This window comes from Heptranchias perlo, chromosome 7, assembly GCF_035084215.1.
Source record: "Heptranchias perlo isolate sHepPer1 chromosome 7, sHepPer1.hap1, whole genome shotgun sequence".
Taxonomy (NCBI): Eukaryota; Metazoa; Chordata; class Chondrichthyes; order Hexanchiformes; family Hexanchidae; genus Heptranchias; species Heptranchias perlo.
Window position 1 is genome coordinate 57602415 of NC_090331.1, and position 20681 is coordinate 57623095.

General features: G+C 38.1%; 1 protein-coding gene across 2 annotated transcripts in view; it reads right to left on the reverse strand.

Moving 5' to 3' along the window:
• Positions 1 to 1402: 1402 nt before the first annotated feature.
• Positions 1403 to 20681, reverse strand: part of cwc22 (CWC22 spliceosome associated protein homolog) — a 99793-nt gene continuing 80514 nt past the window's right edge. For both annotated transcript variants that reach the window (XM_067987660.1, XM_067987659.1), the window contains exons 16-21: positions 11075 to 11152; positions 10642 to 10794; positions 8490 to 8617; positions 6876 to 6977; positions 6551 to 6783; positions 1403 to 2368 (exon numbers count right to left, since the gene is read on the reverse strand). In XM_067987660.1, the coding sequence (XP_067843761.1) occupies positions 1767 to 2368; positions 6551 to 6783; positions 6876 to 6977; positions 8490 to 8617; positions 10642 to 10794; positions 11075 to 11152 (1296 nt within the window). In that variant the 3' untranslated portion in view covers positions 1403 to 1766. The remainder of the gene's footprint in view (positions 2369 to 6550; positions 6784 to 6875; positions 6978 to 8489; positions 8618 to 10641; positions 10795 to 11074; positions 11153 to 20681) is intronic.

A 20681-nucleotide genomic window follows, 5' to 3' on the forward strand; every position in this document is an offset into this window, starting at 1 on the left:
TGAGTGCAGCTGCAACAACAGTCAAGAAGCTCAACACCATCTTGGGCAAAGCAGACTGCTTGATCAGCATCTCAGCCACTGAACTCAATCTCCACCCCTGCGTGCTGTGGCTCTAAGAAACAGATAGAATCTATAAGATATACTGCAGAAACTCGCCAAACTTACTTCAACACCACCACTTCAACACCACCACACAGCTCTGACTTTTATAACCGAAAAAAACAGCAGCAGCAAGGTTATGGGAACACCATTGCCTCCAAGTTCTCCTCGAGTCACACACCATCCTGACTTGGACGTATACTGCCATTCCTTCATTGATGCTGGTTCAATATTCCGGAACTGCCTACTTAACACCATCAGTGCAAGGACTGCAGTGGTTCAAGCAGAATGCCCTCACCATCACTTCCTCAGATTTACTAGGGGTGAGCAATAAATATAGCCTTGCCAGCACCACCCACATCCAGAAAACAATTTTTTTTTAGATGAGCGAAGTGCAACAAATCAATTATTGTAACATTATATTTTGGCAATTTCAATCACACATACTTAACTATTTGAATATTGCCAATTAGACTGGTCATAAACCTAATATTATCTCCACAACTAGATCTTATATAACATTTCACAATTGTCAATCTATAGATTCAGTATTAGGTAGTTCAACGACAATGAGCTAAAGTCAATTGCACACCGACCTTTTACCTACTGCAAAGCATCCAGCATATGTTATGGCTTAAAATCTTGGGAACTAATGACATATCAATGCCAAGAGATAGTTTTCATAGTGTTAGGTTAATAAAAATCACAGAATTAACGGGAACATTTTGGTTTCCACAGCGCTGTTCTGAACATGCTGCAAATTTGAAATTTGTACAAGTAAAACTAAGCAGTAAACTTTCCAGCGGAAGAATAAAATGAGCTGGATTGCATTTCACAGTTGCAGTCCTGAAGTATTATTAATACCTTAAGTTTAAGCTGTAATGTAGTGTTAGAGTATTAAACTGGCTTATATTGACCAGAACAACCTGCCCATACTTATTACACACCAGTCAATGCTAATCACCAATACTTCAGAAAAGGCACTTTGAAGTATTAATTTGCAATTCTATTATACATATAGACTGAGGATAGCAAATTTTAATGTAGATATAAATTTTCATTCTATATATCTCAAATTAATGTGATGCATGCTTCCTATTATATTTAAACCATTAATTTAATTATGGTACTTTTTTTTAAAATCAAGAAACTATGTAACAACTTAAAGTCAGGGGTCTATTTGTTGAACATTGATTTTTAACCTGACTTGTTAATGTTAAAGTAAAACAGACCTTACTAAAGCCAAAATGTGGTACAAACTAAACTATATTGGTACTTGATAAAATCCTTCAAAGAAGTGACATATCTGCACGATTTTTATTTGAGTTGACAAACAAAACATTTACATGAAACAAGAGAATGTCAAATCCTCTATAAATGTATTATCAAAGATATCACTGTCCACAAAATAAATCTGCACACCCTTCAGATTTGTCCAAAAGGAAGAATTGCTTGAAGGTATTTTCTCAATTTGTTTTAAATGCAGATTTTGTTAATTACAAAAGATGACAACTGGAAATAGCAGTTTGTAAGGTTCCAGTGGAAACTACGTACAGATCAGCAGTTCTATGCAAGACGTGGTTCCTTCTCCTTTAGTTGTGGCATTTCTACAGCCCCAAGAGCTTTGGCAATGCAGTTTTTCCAAATAACAGCACTGTAAATGTTGTTCAGTGTCTTCTTGGGGAGCTTTCTCTGCACTGGTCTTCATCCTTTCTGTAATCCTTAGAACGCTCTGAATGTCTGCTTTCCGGGCGGTCATGCTTTCCAGATCGCTTATCTACACCATTTTTTGGGCGGTCCTCCTCACTGTTTCTCGAACTCATTTCTTTGTGACTTTTCTCTCTGGATTTTGACTTCTCCCTTCTTCGACTGTAGTGATCATTACCATCTTTGCTCCTGGAGCTGTTTCTATCATTTTCAGAGCGAGAGTGGTTCCTTGTATCATCTTTTCTGTATTCAGCATTTTTATCTGTTAAGTCTCTGTTTCTGTTGCGTTCCTTGTCCCTATCACTGCGTTTCCGATCTCGTTCATGTGTCTCCTCTCTATCATACCTGGATGATTCATCTCTCCTCTCTCCAGATTGCCTGTACATTCTGCTACTATTTCTATCCAGTTTTCTTTCCTGCTCCTCACTGCTACCTCGGTACCTGCTTTCTTGCTCTTTTCTCGATCGCTCTCTCTCATTTGGTTGTTTTCTACTGTCCAGCTTTTCTTGATCTCGCCCTTTCTTTTTGTTCTGTACCTTCTTGCTCTTTGAATTTAAATCATCTGTGAAGTAAAAATGAGTATCTACTCAATAACCATAAATGTTTAGGTTTTCAATTTTTCTTGTTGGCTATCTTTTCACAAATAAAGGCTGATTTACCGTTAAAGATATGGATAGATCTACACAGGGTTTCAAATGGAACTGGTGTTGCAAAATTCTTAAAAGTTAAATTACATTAATTGTACAAACTTGTGTTAGGAGTTGGCATTTAGTATCGAATTGTTACAGAATATGCAAATTAACAGAATTACCACCAATCGTTAGTCTATCATTTTAATCACAATTCCAATTAAAATTAACAGAAGAAATAACTAGGACACCACAACTGAACATGCAATAACAAATTATTTCCATTTCATCATCCTGTAACTGGAGAAATAACAAATCTTGTATTAACATCTTGGAGACATCATTGCAATGGACCTTCCAAAGCCTTAAATCTGGATTTTACAATGCCAGCCAAAGCAAAGTGAAAGAAATATGGATCTCTCGAACATGACTAGAAAAAAAAGCTACAATAGAGCCTTTCAGCTGAAACACTCAGTCCCCTTATATAGTCTAAAACCTGGGATAAAATGCAACTTAGATGCATGAACAATAACTTGCATGTTAATTATGTGTATTTGTGGAAGCAAGAAATAAAATCATCTTCTACAATAGTATTCTCCCAATGGCTTAGCTTTGTTAAGATAGCAGATATGAACAGCAGTTTGGACAGATTGCTTGCAGCTATTCAGAATCATTAGATAATCTCCTTGTGTGTGCACGTACAAATTTAGCACTGCTTCCTCCATATCCTGAGTGCCTATTTAATCCCGAAATTTATCAGTATTTAATGAGTTTTCAATCTGTTTTGCTTCAATTTCATCACACCAAATGTGGATGGAATTTATCAGTCGAGAATAATGTTGTCTCTCTTGGGGCACATTTACTTGTTCCATTTTATCATTATTCAGTTAAATTCTTACTAATACATGTACCTAAATATTAAATATAAAAATCAGCCACATATCTGAAAAGAAATTTAGCTGTCTTAATGGTAAATTATCCTCTCCAGTACCTGTTTAAGCAATTCAGAAGAAAATTGGGATCATCAATTCAAGGGTACATTAGAAAACCAATATGATTGGTTATGGTGAACAAAAGAAATTAAAGGATAGTATTCGATCCAAAGAAGAGTCATATAAAGTTGCCAGAAAAAGTAGCAAGCATGAGGATTAGGAGCAGTTCAGAATTCAGCAAAAGAGGACCAAGAGATTGATTAAAAGGGGAAAAATAGAGTATAAGAGTAAACTTGAAAGGAACATAAAGGTGGACTGTAAAAACTTCTACAAGGATGTAAAAAGAAAAAGATTAGTGAAGACAGATGTAGGTCCCTTACGGTCAGAAACGGGAGAATTTATAATGGGGAACAAAGAAATGGCAGAGCAATTAATAAAATACTTTGGTTCGGTCTTCACGAAAGAGGACACAAATAACTTCACAGAAATGCTAGGGAACCAAGGGACTAGTGAGAAGGAGGAATTAAAGGAAATTAGTATTAGTAAAAAAAAATAGTGCAGGAGAAATTAATGGGACTGAAAGCCGATAAATCCCCAGGGCCTGATAATCTGCATCCCAGAGTACTAAAAGAGGTAGCCATGGAAATAGTGAATGCATTGATTGTCATCTTCCAAAATTCTATAGATTATGGAACAGTTCCTACAGATTGGAGGGTGGCAAATGTAACCCCACTATTTAAAAAAGGAGGGAGAAAACAGGGAACTACAGACCAGTTAGCCTTAACATCAGTAGTAGGGAAAATGCTAGAGTCTATTATAAAGGATGTGATAACATGACACTTAGAAAATATCAGCAGAATTAGACTAAGTCAACATGGATTTATGAAAGGGAAATCGTGTTTGACAAACCTACTGGAGTTTTTTTTGAGGATGTAACTGGTAGAATAGATAAGGGAGAACCAGTGGATGTGGTTTATTTGGATTTTCAGAAGGCCTTTGATAAAGTCCCACGTAAGAGGTTGGTGTGCAAAATTAAAGCACATGGTATTGGTGGGAATATACTGGCATGGATTGAAAATTGATTAACAGACAGGAAACAGAGAGTAGGAATAAATGGGTCTTTTTCAAGGTGGGGTACCGCAGGGATCAGTGCTTGGGCCCCAGCTATTCACAACATATATCAATGATTTGGATGAGGGAACCAAATGTAATATTTCCAAGTTTGTTGATGACACAAAATTAGGTGGGATCGTGAGATGTGAGGAGGATGCAAAGAGGCTTCAAGGAGATTTAGACAAGTTGAGTGAGTGGGCAAATACATGGCAGATGCAGTATAATGTGGATAAATGTGAAGTTATCCACTTTGGTAGGAAGGAGTGCAGCGAAGGTTCACCAGACTGATTCCTGGGATGGCAGGACTGTTGTATGAGCAGAGATTGGGTTGACTCGGCCTTTATTCACTCGAATTTAGAAGAATGAGAGGGGATCTCATTGAAATATATAACAATTTGACAGGGCAAGACAGACTGGATGCAGGGAGGTTGTTTCCCCTGGCTGGGGGTCCAGAACGAGGGGTCACAGACTCAGGATACGGGGTAGGATATTTAGGACTGAGATGAGGAGAAACTTCTTCACTCAGAGGGTGGTGAACCTGTGGAATTCTCTAGCACAGAAGGCTGTGGAGGCCAAGTCACTGAATACATTTAGGAGGGAGCTGGATAGATTTCTAGACACAAAAGGCATCAAGGGATATGAGGAGAGCGCGTGAATATGGTAATGAGATAGAGGATCAGCCATGATCATTTTGAATGGCGGAGGAGGCTTGGAGGGCCAAATGGCCTACTCCTGCTCCTATTTTTTATGTTTCTTGATTCAGTGAACAAAAATAAAACATAATATTAAAACAGCCCATCCATGCTCATCTTGATAGGTTACAAAAATCACTTGGTCGTTAAGGACCTGTCTGTTCTGGTCATAGCAAACAGCTCCACAGACCTGCAGTTGTCCATTTAACATCTCTTGGTTGAAGTGACATCCATTGAATTTTTCCTACTTTGCTGTTCAGTATTTTAATGGCTCAGTTAAACTATAGCTATTTGTCTATCCAAAAGTATTACATGAGGCGAATGAAAATGCTTCATTAAAGTTGGCATTAGTTCACTTTACTTTTATATCATTTCTTAAAATTACATTTATGTACATTTGGAAAAAAGTTAAATAAAATAACTGGGACTTTTGTTACATTAAAGGTGCTATATAAATGCAAGTTGTTGTTTCGACTCAGAAGAGGGGTGAACACTGCAACGTTGCAAACACTGTAGTGCACATGCATTAACAATTTCTCTAAAGCTTATGAAAACCTGTTCGTGATTCAAATTGTTAATGCGCCTCTGAACTGAAAAAAATGTCAAAACCATTTAATGCAACTGTCAAAGTTACCTGCTGTGTTCAACACCTGTTCTCAGTACTATAGATGGACAAACAGGATTACATGGAAAGGTTAATTCAAACAAGGCCAAAAGCAGTATCTACTCATATGCTTGTCATTTGTATATTGGCATTCTGATTCCAAATGAGACCTTAGGAGGTCTTCAGTTTACTGCACTAAATGAAAAATCTGCCCAACGTATAACCAATAAAATACCATAAACAACATCCAAATAGGTCAGTTCAGATGGAAGGTCATCAACCTGAAACGTTAACTGTTCCTTTCTCCACAGATGCTGCCTGACTTGCTGAGTATTTCCAGCATTTTCCGTTTTGATTTCAGATTTCCAGCTCTGCAGTATTTTGCTTTTGATCAAATTTATATTATTGTTTCTCAACAACCGTGCTACTATTTGGTAAAATTGATTATTGAATGAAAGGATATGGATTTTTCCTTACGTCTACAATACTGTGGGTTTCCCATTATAGTTGCACTTTCCCAAAGAGAGGAGGAAAGGGGAAGCTAAAAAGAGAAATGCTCTATCACTAGGGAATGTCCACAGCAAAAATCAGGAACTTCCTCACAGACTGTTTTCATACATCTTCTAGGGATGAATTCAACAGCAATGTTAGCAGAGGCCTGAAAAAAAGTTGCTTATGTGTGTTCTCAATGGTGACGAGATGCATGGGGCAGAAAGAAAAGTTCTGAAGTGTGTGTGTATACATGGAAGTACGGGACACTGGACAATAACGTACCTGAGCCGCTGCTGCTGCTGGAGGACGAGGAGTCACTGTCACTGGATGATCCAGAACTGCTATCACTGCCACTACTGCTGCTACTGCTACTATCAGAACCTGAATCAGAGGAAGAATCTGAATCCGAATCATTGGAGGAAGAGGATGATGAAGAAGAATCTGATGATTCAACATCTTGCCGCTGGGTCATTATTATTTTTGGTGCATTTTTCAAATGTTCTCGCAATTCATCTCTGAATTGGAAAAATATAACCAGTATTATTGGAACCAATTACAAAATGAATTAAGTATTGTGAAGAAAACAAAAATATGAAAGTATACATACGTTAGTCCTCCAAGACCAATGGAGGTAAAGAAATTGATAGCAAATCGAGTATTGCGTGGATTATCCCTGGGAAAGAGACCTTCAAAGAAAGGCTGTAGCGTCCTGCAAAAAACATTTATAAAAAAACCTCTTAAAAACCAATGTCATATTTTGAAGAATTGCAAACTTTAACACAATATAATCTCAAATTATACAAGTTGCGTCAATGCTTTTGCTGTTCCAAAGTTACAATACAGATAATAAAATTATACCTTTCATTTCAAAGTAGTATTCACACAAATAAGTTGTGATAAATATTCAATTAAATCAAATTTCATTTATTTCTTATTTGTTTTTGATTTTGCCAAGTCAGCTATAATCAGCCCAATGACATAAATGGAGATAGGCAACAGGTGTTTAATTTTAAGTTTTCTATAAATACTTCAAATGTAATTTTGTTTCAATCCAATACATGATATATTTAATACAGTCTTAGAAAAGTTTGAACATCTTTTCTACCCAAGGGGAAATGTTAATCATTCTAACGGAGGTTTGTTGGCATCTTAACAGAGATATGACCCACTGCAAGTCCTTCTGTATTTAAATAGTGTACTTCAAAATACAGCATTTATAGAATCCTTGGGAGTCAAACAAGTATCAGAGTGTTTTATGTGCTTCCTTAGTGGGCACTGTTCTGGAGTTCTGTGACCCTATAACACCATGCAACTCTTTCGGTTGGGATGCAGGTATCCCAAGGATTGGGTGACTCCAGAGCAACACTCAGAATCGTGTGAAGTCACTACCCTTGCTGTTTACCATGGAGGTGTTCCAGGACACACAGGATTACTTCTGTGATATCTCTGGAGTGGCCAAGCAGTAAAGAGACTTGACTCAAGGGTCTCTGTATTGGTAAGAGACTATGTTTTTATTTAAAAATCTGTTTTAAAAAAAAATTCTCAACCAAAATGATTGAGTACTTGAAACATTATTACCACAGACTTTCCTGCTCTTTCAAGACGAAGAAAATGCATGCTATATATGGAAGTCTCTCCTCTGTTAGCTGTAAAAGTTATATGTGAATTGAGTACAGACAATCCCAACCTAAATTCTGGTGGAGGGGACCCGAATCAGATTCACACACTTATTTCATAGAACACTTCAGCTGAACTACTGCAACAATAATCATAAACTGACCAAAAATATACTAATACCAAAAATACAAATTATTACTATTTCTATACCTAAACTTTGCCAGGACAAAACTAAAATAAGCTATCACATAATTTTGCAATCAACTGAAACAAATGCAGTAATTAAACCTTTTGGAAGTATTTGCAGAAATTTTAGTTTGAACAGAAATAAAACCAAGAGAACTGTTTCAAGTATATTTCAAGAATATGGGAAATTCAATTATTGGTTCTCTAAAGATGAGTTCTATTTCACAATGGTCTGCTTTTGAAATCAACAGGCACATTGTTGTTGTCTGATAAACAGTGGATGTTATCGCATGACATCTCAATTGAAAATAGATAAATACAAATGTAAATTTTGGAGTCAGTTGCTTGGTTTTGGTAATTATACCAAGGATTCAACTATCATGAAAATAAACTGTCATGCAACCCAGTTTACACTTACATGTCCTGTAGCCTTTGATTTAGCTTGGGAAGCCCCATATATTCACAAAGCTCTTGAAAAAGAATCTTCACAAAGATTCTGCTAGAAGATGTCGTTGTTTCTTCACTTAAATGGATACAATCAAGTACCTATAGAAAGGCAGGGAAACTGGACTGAAACTTAACCTTTAATGTAATGCTTAAATTAACTAACTTCTAAAAAATTCTAAAACTGCATCCTCTAGTAATTATATAAATGTTCAAAAGTAAAAAATCTTAAAATGATACTTAAGGTTATTATAAAATATCTGTTACTCATAATAGACTACGAACAGGTGGCCAGCTGGACTTTTCAGTGCTCCTCTTTTCAAGACCATAATCACAAAAAGTGCTGCATCTTAAATCCACCCATTAAAGGGCAGTCACTTATTTTTAAATGTAAAAATTCTGTAATGAAATAACTTGCGAGAAACTATTAAACTTTAAAGTAGTTTAAAGTTTGCCAGAGGTGAAAGGACTGTGTATTCACACACCATGCCACCCAGTCACCACAGGAATTTTTTTCAAGCATCTGAATTAACGTGTAAGAAATAAATAGTCATCCTTCCCATCAAGCCCACTTTCCACAGACCATGTACAACGATAAGGCCATAAATAAGCTAATGGACTACTAATGTTTTATGGTGAGAAGTACCATAAAGATGGTGAATCTTTATAAAACTTTAAGACTACAGTTCGAGTACTGTGTAGAGTTTCAGGTTGGATGTTGAGGCTATCAAGAGGGTACTGTGTCGATTCACTGGGCTGCTGACTGGCATGAGGAAATACAAATACGAAGACAACTTCATAAGTTGGGGCCGTTTTAGTTAGAACGGAGGAAATTCCGGGGTTATTTGACAGATGTGTTTAAAACTATTTTGTGATGAGACAGGGTATATAGCAACAGATGGCTTCCAGTTATTGAGGGGATGTAGATATAAGATTAAACGCAAGAGATTTAGGACAAAGAGCAGGAAAAGTTTTACACAGAGGGTCGTGAAATCTTATTGAAACATATAAGATTGTGAAGGGGCTTGATCGGGTGGATGCGGTGAGGATGTTCCCAAGGATGGGTGAAACTAGAACTCGGGGGCATAATCTTAGAATAAGGGGCTGCTCTTTCAAAACTGAGATGAGGAGAAACTTCTTCACTCAGAGGGTAGTGGGTCTGTGGAATTTGCTGCCCCAGGAAGCTGTGGAAGCTATATCATTGAATAAATTTAAAACAGAAATAGACAGTTTCCTAGAAGTAAAGGGAATTAGCAGTAATGGGGAGCGGGCAGGAAATTGGACATGAATTTAGATTTGAGGTTAGGATCAGATCAGCCATGATCTTATTGAATGGCGGAGCAGGCTTGAAGGGCCGATTGGCCTACTCCTGCTCCTATTTCTTATGTTCTTATGTTCTATCGGAATTAGTGATTGAAGCACAGACCATGTCAATGTTTAAGACTATGTTTGATTGCTGGCTGAAAAAAGGGAGATAAAGGGATATGTGACAGGGAGAGCACAATGGATTTGGATTACTGCTTGTGAGGAGACACCAAGACAGAGTTGTTAGGCCAAATAGCCCATTTTTGTGTTGTAATTTCTATGTAATTCTACGTAACGTATAATTCACCATAGGTGAGACTCAACTGCATGTAATTTCTTAAAGAAAAGTTCTTTAAAATTTAGGACAGACTCAATTAAAAAATGAAACACTCCAGAATAGCAGCTGTGATGAAGAATGTTGTTCTGACATAGTTCAGTCTATTCAAATAGGTAACATAGCCTGAAGGACTAGGACATAAGCAACACAATAGCTGATAGCACCACATAACCATAATGTACTCTGACATTTTAATATATAAACAATTAAAGCTCACTAATTCCTGAAAATTCATTCGCAAAACTAAAATTATAATTCAGTAACCACAACATGTAGCAACAAAACCAGGCATTTTCCCCACTACTCTTATCAAAAGTTCAAATTCTGAGATAAAAAGGGTACAAGTTTTTCTGCCTGACTCAACCTGAAATATTCATTGGGTCACAATGTTTATAATTTCAGAAAAACATCATAAATAGCTGAGAAACAGAGTTCCTAAAAGAAAACACAAATATATGCAGCGCTGCCATTGACTATGACTTACACTCCATGGAATTGAATCTGTGTACAAGAGATGTGCAAACATCTTGGCTACATTGCGTAGTTTATTTGTTTCTAAGCGATGTATAGTTTCATATTGCTCCTTGCAGATTCCTTCGAAAGCCTCCATATAGTCCTTCTTCAACATGCAAAAGCGCTGCAAGGATATTGAAACGCAAAGAGAGCAACGTGAAGTGTGCAATCTGCCATTCAACAAAATCAATGCACTAAAGATTATATTCAAGGGCAGATATTTAAAACCATTAATGCTTATGTACTGAAAAGCTGAATATCACATTCTTAGAGAGCAATTACAGTTAGAACTCCTGAACATTCTTGCCTATTTTAACAGTATCCCTAACCAGCTTCAATTCTTAGCAAATCTGATAAGCAAATCACAGAAACGATAATACAGATATTTACAATGAATAACTCACCCCAGCCAAGAGGCCAAAAAATTTCTCATATGTTCTCTGTTGTGCACAACAATCCAGAATCATGTTGCATAGTTCTTTCTGTGAAGAGAAAGGAAATCAGTTTTAACCCTTTAAAAAAAATGGAATTCATTTCATTGTGGAAAGCAAATGAAGAAAAAAAGCATAGGAAATGGCAAAACACCAAACAGGAATGCCTACGCGTGGTGAGAATGGTGTGACACGAGCTTGATTCACCACTGTAGAGTTTGATTTCCGCTACGTTTATGTGAAGAACTGTCAAGTGGTAATCAGGTACTGCAAAGGGAAGAGGGTGCACATAATCTGGTGGCTCCATCAAGTCATGTGAGTTGTAATGAGGAACAAGCAGGTGAATTCCAATTTCAGTGAAAATAATCTTTTTGTATTTTGTGCTTAAAAAAATTGTGCAAATTGGAGTTATTATTCTGCCTCCATTTTACTCACCCCTTGTTGTTTAATTGCCAACCCAGTTTAAAAGATGATTGATATCCAGTACTTTTCACCTCTTCCAATATTAAAATCTATTCACAACCTATTAAACCAGTTAGCTGACTTTTATAAAAATAGCTAGTAGCTGCTCTGCTGAAAGACCCCCCCCAACCCCCAAAACATTAACCTACATTTTCAGGGGTGGGCCAGGAAGGAATTGGGGAAAAGGGAAGACATTAACATTTAAACAGTGCTCTGGGAAGGCACAAAATCTTTTGAAGGACAGTCTTTTGCAGGCACAAATTTTTACTTTTTAAAAAAAAAACCTACAGTTGATGTTTCCAAACTCAGAAGCTGAGAAATAGGTGTTCAGGTGTGGACAGTAGAGGTTCAGTCACTGGGTGAGGGGAGAGAAGGCTCCACAGCATCATTTCGTGGCATGACCGAAAATTATCACAGGTAACTTGACAATTTTATTAGAATTCCTATGGAAATGTTTGCATAGATTACATTGTAAATATTGACAAAAATATTACTTATGTCATGATTTTTGGGTAAGAGTTTGTGGACTTGAAGTGTTCACCATATGCTAGACTTCATATGTAGATTTAAACTTAAGTACAGTACAGTCCTCTTAAGGAAAGTGCTCTGGGCCAGGATATTTGGGCCCCCAATCCCCTGAAGTCTGCTATCTTGGATAACAGCTTTGATTAAGTTCTAGTTGTTTGTGTTAGTCCTTGTCAGATGAAATATTGAATTATACAGTCTGGTCTTATTTGGTTTCTAGTTCAACAAAACCACTTACGTTCTAGTTTAGAATTTCAGTTTTATTCCAGATGAGTGAAAAGCAACCTTTTAGTGCCTTTTCGATAGAAACATGTTGTAGTAAACAGTTTAAAACCTTGATCATTCCAAGTGATTTTCTTATAAGTTACCAGAATACTATGAACTCCATTGAGGCTGAGTTATCATTTGGAGAAGTCAGCCAACATGGTGTTGGCTGATTCCCATTCTCAGTATAAAATTGACTGATTCATGAAATACTCTTTTCTCCTCTTGATCCCCCTCACAGAAGCCTGCATCGAGTAAGTTAGTTCTGAATGCCTTTTCTCTCCTAGGGCCACTATTTATTTGTATGTAATCTTAATTAGTTTAACAAATTCCCTTAAACAGAAAAAAAAACCCATACAACCTATAGAAATGATTTTTTTTTCATTTTGATTTCCTTAACCAGAAATTTCCATAAATGGATTTCAGTGCATTTTAAAAATTCAGCTTGAACATTTCTTTCGATAAAGCATTTGTGCACATAGTTTTTAAAATTTATATCAGCACCCAGAGTATTTTATCTTATGATATTCATGGATACTTCCATCTACTGCAGGTTAGAAGCTTTACTGTTGTTCAATACCAATACTTGTGTTAGGCAACATGGACTGTATAAAATTATTTGTAGGTTTCAATACTTCTCTCCCCAAGAGTTTTCTCTCATACTGTACATCCATTCATCAGCCAACAGGTTTAGCAAGCAACCAACCAAGTCACAATATTTGTGCTAATCTGCAACCAGCTCCTTGGAAGCACGTGAGTGCTCTTGGATTTCCCACCACCTCGAGCAAAAAGAGGAGCTTTCAGAATCCCACTAGCCTCTGGGAACTTGCGATGTGAGGATCTGAGTCAGTGAACCTGCATCATGCTCCTCCATAATGCAGTGCATTGGTGAATCATGCTGGCAAGGCCAATCAGACAGCAGAAATGCAAGATTATCAAACTTATTTTTCTTGACCTAACCGCGTGGTCCTTATCTGAATATTATTATATAATCATTTTAATCTTCACATATGATAAAGGGTCATGTCAAAAATGATACATTACACTTCTGAAAAGCTCACCACCTGGCCTATTAATATGGTAACTGTACAGGCTGGCAGCCAGAGTCACAATTTCAATTTTCACAATGTTTGACGTGATTATCCTTCATTTTGATAAATGGAGCCACTTCAATTTAGATGGAGCGCTGATCAATCCTGTTACATAGAAAATGTATAACCAGCATGCCTATCACAAAATATGATAAAGACCATACCAAAGGCACAGAACAAACCATCCAAGCCTTCCTGAAGGAGGAAGCATAGTGGGGGACGACAAGTTAAAAGGATGTGTAACCCTGCATGGATTATACTTTTTTAAAAAACCACGCAGACATAAACTGATCACCGTTAGACTGCCCTAGAAAATGGTAGCTACACACCAAAAATGAATGTCTTGGTTGAGTGCCAAGTCCAAAAATATGCACTGGGGCCTGGCGGGGGCAAAGCTAAACCATCTATTGGAGCACTGAGTTAGCTGCAATTTAGTGGTTCAGAATTCTGTTGGTGATCGAATCATCTGTGACACTAATATGCAAACACATCTATAATACTTTTCACAAATTATTCATATATATGAAAACAAGGTATTCATTGCGTAAAAGATTATACAACTTGGCACAATCATGACCACGACAGCATAGCAGATGTATTGTGTTAATTTGGTTGCTTGAAAAATACGCGCATAAAAAGGATGCTCTTGGTTGGGAATAAGTTAATATTAAATATTATAGGAATCACTTTGAAGTGCAACGACTATTACATAGGCGAACAGCCATTCTGCATCAGCAACATCCCCACAAACAGCCACAAGATTAATAACCAGTTAGTCTGTCCTTAAGCACTATTGGTTGAGGAAGGAATATTTGGCCACTCTCCATCCTCTTCAGGCAGTGCTCTGGGATATTCAACATCCATCTGCACCACCAGAACAGGGTGACTGGGAATGGTTTAACATCCAAAGGACGCCACCTTAGACAATGCCAGACACTCTTAATACTAAGCTACTAAATCAGCATGTGTGCACAAATCCCAGAGTAAGGCTTGAACCCAAAACCTTCTGACCCTTGGGCAAAAGGGCTACCAACTGAACCAAGCTGGAAATGATGTGAATAGTACAATAGACATCTCTGTGAACTGAGAAGATCCTTACGTTAACATGCACTCTCCCATTTTGAAGTGTTAATAGAAAGGTAGTTGGAAACAATGTCAGACTGCAATAGTTCAAGCTTAAAATTGTAAATAGAGTTCATGTCATCAGTCTAATATTCAGAGTGACAAAATAACTGGCATTATACTGGTAATATACAATTCCTGGAATACACAAGCTTTTAGACTGCCAACACTTAAAGCAACAAAGTACAGATTTGCTGTATCTCTAAATCACAATGTAACATGAACTTACATGCATTCTTTGTGTGGCATGCACAATTTTAAATCCTTTACAGCTCAAGAAGTGTGTAACTATACAGCTACAGGATTTCCTGTTAGGTTTTTCCGTTTGCAGATTTATTTATAGCACACAAAGCAATATAACAAATTATTTTTAAGCAAGACATTCAAAATGTATTCCAGACAATGTGATAAACGGTTGATATGAGCAGATGTTTAAACAGAAATAAAGTGCTGCTTAGAAGAAAACAGGCTTGAAATGCTCAATAGAAAATCATGAGTATGTATGAAGATCATTTGATGTATTTTCCTATTACCTATATACAATGTTGTGCAAAAAAAAATTGGTTGACTTTCTTCTAAGGCTATGGTATTTTTAACACATACCTATTTAATAATTACACAATACACAAATGTGGTCGTCTTCCATGAAATTGTATTCAAGCCTTTACAACAATACAGGAATTTCCTTAAAATCCATTTAAAATTATTTTCTGGTATTCGTACAATAACAAAGTGGGTGCAGACTGTTTAGGTATTCATCTTATTTGTACATGAATACTGCTAAATACCACATCCAGTTACTAACTACTTAACTCATTCTTGGCAGAGAGCTAATCTCAAAAGATAGCACAATGTGCTCGTCACAGATTCTCTTTTCAAAGATCACATCTGCACATTGGATGTAAATATTGCATTAGAGATAGACTGAGAAAAGACATCAGTATTGCTCTCCCCAGGCCAAGAAACACAATAATGTCTAACGAGGAGATCCTTATGTTGATGCTACAGTAGTGATCTCTTTTAAATTGGCAGTGGTAGCTTATTTACTGGAGGTATAGTCTTGCACATTCTTTGAAATTTCAACATGCTAAGTCACACAGGAATTCTACTCATAGGTTGGGGAACCATCCAGGACACTGGCCCTTACGACAAATTTGCGCCTTATGTGATCAGGTGACCTGCTCCACTACTGTATTTAACTAACTTCACCTGGGGCTGGCATGTAAGCTATTTACCCAAAGGAAGTAAAACAGTTGGGTTTGTCATTTCTCGCTACAGAAGTGTTTTTGCCCTTATCAGATCTTTGTTTGCAGATGAGCAAGTTCGCACCCTCTCTTGCACACGCAAGGCACAGAGAATAAGTTTCATTTGTTGAGATACACATTGGAACAGAACTAAAAATACTTGTAGTTAAACTAGAGCTTCACACTAATTTGGCACAAAAATTGTCATATGTCTGCTGTGTCCGAGCTTTTACCTTTGTGGGCTGCATAGGTGTGTAGGGGCCACATATAATGTTTAAATGATTGATTGCATTTATTTATGTATAGTTCAAGTTGCTCATACCAACAGATATTTTTGTTGCTATTTTTGATTTAACCACCAGTAAGGCAACAGCCTTTTCCAAACCTCTGGACCCAACAAATTGAAATATGGCATATCAGCAAATAAGAAATATAAATGCAAATCGGACTGAATTCTTTGAGCTTTGAGGGCCACACCACTGAGGCTTGGGGCCGCATGTGATTCAATAGCAGGCTGGACACCCAGTGCAAACCAAAGAGGTGCCTGTCATTAGAGTGGTATTGTATCAGATCCAGTCTAAAGGTTGGAGTCAACCAGGGCCCTGCAATTAATGCACATCATGACACACAATACAATTACCTGATCAACTGAGTCTGACCCCTCCTCTCCCCAAACAAGTCAGTAGTCTCAATCCTACATTACGTAAAATGCAGATCAAATACATTCACAATCCAGTGAAATAACTTCAATTAGGATTGTGCATCAAGAAAATATAAATAAGTAACATTTCTGCAAAGAGACTATGACAGGCTGCGTGGAAAGGTCCATTAGCAGCATTAGTTCTATTATGTCTTTAGAAATTTAAGTTCTTCTAGAAAACAAACCTTCACTGTCGTGCAATTTTGGTTTTCATATATACTGTCGTGAATGTCATAGTACCAGATAACAATTTATATTTAAGGTGTACACCTTAAATTGAATCAAATCATTAAGTGGATACTGCAATTTTGCACACGATGTGCAATGCAAACATAGGCCTGAAATTCAGGTGTAGAATGTGCAAAATCTTTTTGGGGAATTCATGCATTATAGTGAAATTTTATTACTTTGTGGTCAAATGCATTACTCAAATGTCATATAGCGCTGCACAATGCGATTTGAGTTCTAACATTTTGCACGACTTTTTCCGCTGTTATTTGTCAGTTGGCCGGCTACTAAAAGGCACAAAAAAGACCCACAGTGGAACTTCCATTATTTCACATTCCAATTGTTAGCCTTCCTGATTATTGAAGAGTGTTTGTGGGACAAAGCCTTTCACAATGCATCGTCTCACTGCGCATCTCAAACATTAAGCTCCTACAGTCTGACACAAATCAACCGCACAGTGCAAGAAAGAATCAATTCAATTTATGTTATTCCTCCTGAATTTGTCTTCAATCCCATGCCTTGAGCATTACTGTATCATACATACATTTGATTATTTGCCCATTTCCATCATCAACCAGGGATAAAGAGCCTCCATCATGGTGGATAACAGAGTTTCCACTGTATATTTGTGTTTCTAAACAATATTAGTCTTCTGCAGAAAAGGAACTGAATGATTAAAGTACTTACAGTTGTGTGCAATAATACAGGATGGAGTTTGCTGCATAAACCTGTTTAATTAGCATTTTCACTGCCCAGATGGCTAAGCATAGCATGCTTATCAGGAACAGCTGGTTGAACAATAGGGGCCTTCGCAAAGAACGCTTACTCTATTATTACAAATTTAGGCAGCTCAGTGCCTTACTGCATAAACACCCTACACTACACAAAAAGGTTGTTGGTCTGTGGTCACAAATTCCCAAATTGGCAAGTTTCCCTCTGCCACCAGATGGGTAATAGAAATTGGCAGATTCTCAAGAGTTGCCAAATTTTGGTCTTCATGTGAGTACAGCAATACCCAAGATACAGATAATTTTTCTTGGGCTTTGAGTCTGCTTTACATCAGGCAGGATGGAATTGGTGTTAGCAGGCTGTGCAATAAGGCACAAGCTCATGGAATCATACAGCAGAGAAAGAGGCCATTTGGCCCATCATGCCTATCTCGGCCCTTTGAAACAGCGAAACAATTAGCCCCACTCCCCTGGTCTTTCTCCATAGGTGTGCAAATTTTTGCTTTTTAAGTATATGTCCAATTCCCTTTTGAAAGTTACTAATGAATCTACTTCCACCACACTTTTAGGCAATGCATTCCAGGCAAAGATAGAACAGGAGTAAAAGTTCTCAATTGGGGAAAGGCCAATTTTACTAAGCTGAGAAGTGATTTAGCAAAAGTGGACGGAAAACAGCTACTTGAAGGTAAATTATAGTCAGAGCAGTGGGAGGCATTGAAGGGAGAGATTGTGAGGGTTCAGACCAAACATGTCCCCACAAAGAAAAAGGTTGGGACTGCCAAATCAAGAGTCCCCCGGATGACAAGGAGCACACAAGGTAGGATACGGCAAAAAAGCGAAGCTTACGTCAGATGCTGAGAGTTCAATACTGCAGAAAGCGTAGAGGAGTATAGAAAGTGCAGGGGTGAAATTAAAAAGGAGATTAGGAAAGCAAAGAGAGGGCATGAAAAAATACTAGCAAGTAAAATCAAGGAAAACCCAAAGATGTTTTATAAATACATAAAGAGCAAGAAGACAACTAAGGAAAGAGTATGGCTTATTGGAAACAAAAGAGGTAAGCTATGTGTGGAGGCGGAAGATGTGGGTACGATTCTAAATGAACACTTTGCGTCTGTCTTCACAAAAGCTGGGGGGGGGGGGGAAAACAACGCAGACATTTTGATTAAGGAGGAGTGTGAAATATTGAATGGGATAAACATAGTGAGAGAGAGGAAGCATTAAGGGGATTAGTATCTTTGAAAGTAGAGAAATCGCCAGGCCCAGATGAAATGTGTCCCAGGCTGTTAAGAGAAGGGTGGAAATAGCAGAGGCTCTGACCATCATTTTCCAATCCACCCTGGCTACAGGAATGGTGCCGGAGGATTGGAGGACTGCTAACTTTGTATCGTTGCTTAAAAAGGGAGAAAGAGATAGACTGAGTAATTATAGGCCAGTCAGTCTAATCTCGGTGGTGGCAAATTATTGGAATCAACCCTCAGGGACAGCATAAATAGTCATTTAGAAAGGCACTGGTTAATCAAGGACAGTCAGCAAGGATTTGTTATGGGAAGGTCGTGTCTCACTAACTTGACAATTTTTTGAGGAGGGAACAAGGAGGATCGATGAGGGTAATGCATTTGATGTAGTCTACATGGATTTTACCAAGGCTTTTGACAAGGTCCCACATGGCAGACTGGACAAAAAAGTAAAAGCCCATGGCATCCAAGGGAAAGTGGCTAGTTGAATCCAAAATTGGCTCAGTGGCAGGAAGCAAAGGCCGACAGGTGATTTTGAGACTGGAAGGCTGTTTCCAGCGGGGTTCCGCAAAGCTCAGTTCTCGGTCCCTTGCTTTTTGTGGTATATATTAAGGATTTAGACTTGAATGTGGGGGGCTTGATCAAGAAGTTTGCAGATGATACAAAAATTGGCCATGTGGTTAATAGTGAGGAGGAAAGCTGTAGACTACAGGAAGATATCGATGGACTGGTCAGGTGGGCAGAAAAGTGGCAAATGGAATTCAATCCAGAGAAGTGTGAGGTAATGCATTTTGGGAGGGCAAACAAGGCAAGGGAATACACAATAAATGGGAGGATACTGAGAGGTGTAAAGGAACTGACGAACCTTGGAGTGCATGTCCACAGATCCCTGAACGTAGCAGGACAGGTAGATAAGGTGGTTAAAAAGGCATTTAGGATACTTTCCTTTATTAGCCAAGGCACAGAATATAACAGCAGGGAGGTTGTGCGAGAACTGTATAAAACATCGGTTAGGCCACAGCTGGAGTACTGTGTACAGTTCTGGTCACCACATTACAGGAAAGATATGGTTGCACTAGAGAGGGCACAGAGGAGATTTACAAGGATGTTGCCAGGGCTGGAGAATTTTTGCAGTGAGAAAAGATTGGATAGGCTGGGGTTGTTTTCTTTGGAACAAAGGAGGCTGAGGGGAGATTTAATTGAAGTATATAAAATTATGACAGAGTGGATAGGGAGGACCTATTTCCCTTAGCAGAGGGGTCAGTGACCAGAGGGCATAGATTTAAAGTAATTGGTAGAAGGATTAGAGGGGAGCTGAGGAGAAAATTTTTCACCCAGAGTGTGGTGGGGGTCTGGAACTCACTGCCTGAAAGGATGATAGAGACAGAAACCCTCAACTCATAAGAAGTACTTGGATGTGCACTTGAAGTGCCATAACCTACAGGGCTACGGACCAAGTGCTGGAAAGTGGGATTAAGCTGGATAGCTCATTAGCTAGCACGGACATGATGGGTTGAATGGCCTCTTTCTGTGCCGTAACTTTTTATGATTCTATAACAACTCAGGTTTGTGCAAAATAATTCACAATGGTTGTTAAGGACCATGAAAATCAAGCAAAAAAAGATATGACTCCACAACGCTAAGATAGTTCAACCTTGCATAAGAATCCAGTTCTGTAAAATCCACTTATACCCCCAGTTGGAGAGAATCAAGTAAAAATCAAGAGCACTCGGCGAAGTAAACCTCACGGGACACAAGACAAGATATATATTGCGAGAATTTATTACGGCTGGAGAAGACGTCATGGGGCCTCCACGGAGTGAAATGTAAAAAATGTGATTGGGTGGGAGGGGTGCACAAAACATGGGGAGTGCATGGAGATGGATGCACAAGGCGCAGCAAGAGAAGTGCACAAGATGCAGGGAGAGCAGTGGAATTGGGTAGGGTCGGGAAAGGTGCAAATTTTTACTTTGAGCTTAAA